This window comes from Gymnoscopelus braueri (assembly GCF_963280865.1).
Source record: "Gymnoscopelus braueri genome assembly, chromosome: 17".
Lineage (NCBI taxonomy): Eukaryota > Metazoa > Chordata > Actinopteri > Myctophiformes > Myctophidae > Gymnoscopelus > Gymnoscopelus braueri.
The window spans coordinates 33,273,141-33,278,769 of NC_137617.1; the positions used below are offsets into that span (position 1 = coordinate 33,273,141).

General features: G+C 37.1%; 1 protein-coding gene across 1 annotated transcript; it reads left to right on the top strand.

Annotated features, from left to right (window-relative positions):
* Nucleotides 1-548: 548 nt before the first annotated feature.
* Nucleotides 549-4,559, top strand: mrpl58 (mitochondrial ribosomal protein L58; the record flags this gene model as incomplete). Its single annotated transcript, XM_080454548.1, has 6 exons — nucleotides 549-719; nucleotides 887-920; nucleotides 1,058-1,117; nucleotides 2,806-2,888; nucleotides 4,151-4,320; nucleotides 4,417-4,559. The coding sequence occupies 6 exons, from the start codon at nucleotides 549-551 to the stop codon at nucleotides 4,499-4,501; spliced, it is 603 nt and encodes a 200-aa protein (XP_080310674.1). The 3' UTR covers nucleotides 4,502-4,559.
* Nucleotides 4,560-5,629: the final 1,070 nt, after the last annotated feature.

Here is a 5,629-nt window from a genome sequence, read left to right on the forward strand (position 1 = left end):
AACAAGAGCCGAGGACAAGTAGTCAGTCTGATGGCCACATCAATTTGTGAGAATGACATACTCTGTCACAAGTAAAAGTCTGGTAATCAAAATGTACTTGAGTAAAAGTACAAAAGTATTGGTATCGTATCTAAATGTACTTAAAGTGCCAAAAGTAGAAAGTACTCATTATGCAGAATGTCCCATTTCACAAGTTTTCAAAAGTATAAAATGGATTAAAGATCTCACCTCAAAAGCTCTACAATGCGACGCTTGTAGATCGGCTATTTTCAAATGGCTGAAATGTATATAGGGCTAAATATGTTTTGTAATAATAATCAAAATCTACAAAGTAACTAGTAACTAAAGTTTTCAAATAATGGGGGTAAAAGTAAAATATTTGCCTCTGAGATGTAGTGGAGTAGAAGTACCGAAAGTTGGACATACTCCAGTAAAGTAAAAAAAAAAAAACTCAAAATTGTACTCAAGTACGAACAGTACTTGAGTAAATGTACTTAGTTACTTTACATCACTGCTGTGCTGACAATTGCTTGGCGAGTCGATTCAACATGGCGACCTCCATTGCAAAACGTTGTTTACTCAGTGGCTATTCGTGTATAAACAGATTGAGTAATCGTCAAGTAAATCAAACGTGTGCTGAAAGAAACACTCTCATCAGACGTTGCATCCATCTAAGTGTTGTTGGGTACAGAAACCGAGGAGGAACACACGATACGAAGGTTGGTACGATGTGTAACGATGGCAGAATGCTACAGTGCAGCAATAGCCTACAATTACACATAATAATAAACAATGTGGCAAATGTTTAGGAAACAATACATTAGTAATTTAACCTTGCCTGTGATGCGATGTGAAGCGACTGTCTACTTTTTACACTGTATCCTAGGATGCCCACGATGCCAAAGTTCACGTTCCAATTGGTAAATAATATAAAGCTTTTGTTTTGACAACATTATACTTTCATAGTAGAAACATTTGATCTATGTTTCCCCCATAATAATATCAGCTGTCTTCTGTAATAGTCTGCTAATGTATTCCTCGCATTCTGGGTTAACAGATCGGCTAACAGTGTCTTACAGCCGAAGCAGTGGTCCAGGGGGTCAGCATGTCAACAAAGGTCATTTTTTCTTACTCCTAGCCGAGAACACCGTTTCCCAAACAGTGGGTCGGGATCCATGTTTGGGTCACGGCTCAAAGGGGATAAGTAAATATCCCCTTTTTTCGTTTCCTACATAAACAAATCTCTCTCTCTCTCTATATATAGGCTATATATTTAAAAATATTTTAAAAAATAAAAACGGGCGAACGTCTAATTTCTATTTTGGGTCTTGACCTAAAACCACTTGCCTAGAACATAGCATTTTACTAATAATAAGTGTTGTTCTGACAGATTTTACAGACCGATTAAAAAGGAATCCCAATAAGAACACCACATTTGTCCAATTGGTAATTTACTGGAATCACACTATGAAACTAATAAATACACACACAGAAAGACATGAAATATAAAATGTTAATACTATTATTACTAATTGCTGATACAATTTCCACTGTAGGATACATTATACAGCCTAAAGTAGCATGATATGTCCACTAGAGGGCGATAGACATCCACAAATGATAGTGCTTCTGGATACAGATGGGTAAGTTCTGCTACTGTAGTTAATTGAATAACTGCTCATGTTAGGCTATATCATCTGGCTATTTAGTCCACATGAATTGAATAGATCAGTGGGAGATAGTCAAGGTCAGTGGTGGAAAGTAACTAAGTCCATTTACTCAAGTACTGTACTTGGTATTTTTTTACTTTAGTGGAGTAATTCCAATTTTCAGTACTTTTTCTTCTACTCCACTACATATCAGACATAAATTGTACTTTTACTCCACTACAATCATTTGAAAACTTTAGTTTCTAGTTACTTTGTAGGTTTGAATTATTATTACAAAACATACATTACCCACTTTTCAGCCTTATATACATCTCAGCCATTTGAAAATAGCCGATCTACAAGCTCACAATGCGTCGCGATGCGACAAAAGATTTTTATACATACATTTGAAAACTTGAACGTGAAATGAGACATTCTGCATAAGAGTACTTTCTACTTTTGGTACTTTAAGTACATTTTGATACCAAGACTTTTGTACTTTTACTCAAGTATTGTATTTCTACATTGCAGTATTGATACTTTTACTTAAGTAAAAAATGTCAGCACTTTTTCCACCACTGATCAAGGTAGAGATGGGACTTTGGCTTGAAATGAGGTTGGGATTGATAGAGGATCTCTGAATGAAGACTAAAGGCCCAGGCCCACCCGAAGCTCTGAATGATGTCATAATGTAGTCTGTAGCCTGCCGAACTGAACAAATTCTTGTTCTGGTGGCAGTATGCAATAGTCTAGGGCTTATCTTTCAATAAAACCTGTCAGTTTAAAGGAGGAGTTCACCCAAAAAATTACTTATTTTCTATCAATTACACACCCCATGAAGCCTTGATTTCATGGATTTATTTTTGTTTTTGTGGCATTCCTAAGACAATAATTTGATGACCGTGTGTATTTCCGGTACGAGACACAAATAATCTACTTTGTGTCTCCTACCGGATACATTAGCCGGTAGGAGACGGGAATCAAATTATTAGCTTAGGAATGCGACAAAAACAAAAAAGAATCCATGGATTCAAGGCTTCATAGGGTGTGTAATTGATAGAAAATAAGTAATTTTTTGGGTGAACTCCTCCTTTAACTGATTTCTATAAATGTACAGGAAAAACCTTGTCCCCCCCTTTCTCGTCCCATCACATAGTCAGCACAAAAGCAGAGGTGCGATTCCATGTGAAAACAGCAGACTGGATTGCAGAAGATGTCAGACAAAAAATCCTTGAAAAGGTTTGTATTGGAATATGACAAACAATTTGTTCAACATGTTCCCTATACGTATATGACAGTGTCACCAAAACATTCTGTTAAATTCATCTCAAGTCCATATTCAATTCAATACAACTATTATTACATTGCCTTTAGGCTTAATTTGGTAGATTATACATAGGCCTACATGGGCATCAGTAAATCACCTAACACACATTAAAAACACAAAGATGATGAAGTATTAAAAGTACACTTGTAGCAGACCATTCTGTTTTCTTATTTTAAAACAGGTCTGTTCCCTCTTAAAACAAACCTGGATCTTGCTGTCCTTAATTACAGACCCATCTCCAAGCTTCCATTCTCATTGCAAACGTAATTGAAAAAGCCACACTCCACCAGTTAATCTCTCATCTCTGCAATAATTCCAATCTGGTTTCCGTGCCCTTCGTCATGAGGATTAGCATAGCAATGACCTGTTGTTGGCCGCTGACTCAGGATGCTGCTCAATCCTGGTCCTCCTGGACTTGAAATCGATTTTTTGATACCACTGACCAATTCTGTTCTCCAAGCCATCCGTGTTTGTTTCTCTGCCCTGAAATGGTTTAATCATATATAACCAGCAGAACTTTTTCTGTCTCTTTAGGGGACCGTTTCTTCCCCTCCCACTACAGTGTTCCCCAAGGCTCAATTTCTGTCCCACACCGCTTCAACTTGAAACTGAAACTGATAAGACAAATTTCAAAAGTCAGTTACTGTTCATCTCAAGTTGAGGAAGCTATTTGAAATGAATGAATTTAGTTGCCAATGGCATCCTGTAGTGTCTCTCAATGTGCAGGCTCTCCAACGGGGCAAACAAGGGAGAGTAGCATCATCTGTTACTCTCAACACTTTGTCATGTTTCTCTGTTGAGTGCATACTGTGCATGACTTTGAAGTTCCACCAAAATGTTGCTATCCGTGTGGCGTGTTCAATACTCTGGCTAATGGACTCCTGATTTTACAGCTAATGTTCCTGTACCATGCTGCGATATTAAATGACTAATATAGAACATCACTAAAATCTGCTTCTCTATTACACCACTACAACTGTGAGAGAAGCATTTGAGTGCAGTATTTAATTAGGTATTGCATGTCTAAGGAATTCTGTTGGTGCTTATAGAAAGCTATATTGATGTATCAAATAGTATGAATTGCACTAACATGACAGCGAGCAACAGTTTTCACTTTTGCATTCAAAGCGGAGTATTTGTGCAATATCAAAAATAATTCTGCATGTCCTTCCAGAACAAGACACGTATCAACAAGGCAGGGGAGCTGCTGGTGACCTCAGAGCTAAGTAGGAGCCAGCAGCGTAACCTGGGTGACTGCATACAGAAGATCTCTGACATTATAGCTGAAGCCAGTGAGAAGCCATATGAACCAACTGCAGAGGAAATAGCCATTAGAGAATCCAGGTATTGGTACAAGAAGCACATTTTTGGTACTATTCAGCTAAACTGGTAAACATAAGTTAATGTATATGGACATTTCTGCTGTGCAATGTCTTGCAGGCTTGACAAGAGGAACAAGGAGCGGCTGAAACAGAAGAAGATGCTTTCAACAACCAAGCAGAGCAGACGAGTAGATTTTGACTGAATGATAGTGTTGTTTTATTTATATTTTCTTTTTGTAAAAATGTATTAAACTTGATTAATTCTGCAGTTCAGTTTGATATCATTTTGTACCGCTGAATACATTATTTTACATAAAATCAGATTTGGAAATAGTGCACGTACTGCTACTTTAAGTAGTTATTCCACCCGAGGCAGCTTGTTTTGTATGCCTGTAGCAAAAATCAAGTTAAGCGTCCATCACAGGCCGGCATGCTGAGGACACCTGGTTTGGACGCATGGTGCGTCTTTAGAGTCAAAGGCAATTATGGAGACATTAATTTGTTTATGTATCCACTTACCCTAATTACTGTAGGAGCTAAAACACAGCACAGGTTGGAAGAATGGGGAGAGGCCACTGGGCTGCATGAAGGCAGAGATATCAATAATAGGAAGGGGATTCATCAAAAAGGCATTCATGGCATTGAAAGACAGATCTTTATTGATCCCAGTGGGGAAGTTCAGGTTTAATAACAGCATAATGCAGCAGGCATTTAACAACAGGACAGGTAAGAGTACAGAGATACAAGTAAGACTAAAATAAAGTAACAACGATCAAATCTGAATCTATCACCAGAATATGAACACACAGTTTATCTGATACGTAAAAACAGAAAATACAGAGTGCTCTCGGTTAGGGACATCTGCAATGTAAAATTGGCTAGTTTGTACAAAATTTGAAAAATGGTTTTAAGTAATTAAAGTATACATGATGTGAACATAATACATTTTATTTGTAACGCACTTTATACTTGAACCAAATCTCAAAGTGCTACAAGAAAAAATAATAAAGTCATTATCAGACTTAATTTTATCCTTCAACTTCTTGTTTGTGCCCCAAAATGACTGGATATACAGGTTTTATAGCAAGTAGAAATGTCGAATGTTTAAGCATGTTCTAATCATGTACATTTTATTTTACTTGAAAACATTTTCCAAATGTTTTTTGTTTTACGTTTTGGAAAAAATAGCCAATTTAACACCGAGGTGCCCACCTAGGCACCTATCCTAACTTCAGTGAGATGGATCATAATGCAGTAAAAAGTAGGGAGATAGATTAGGTGCTTTCCATTCTATATAAATAATGGGCTTCTACTAGCCTTGGATCAAGACT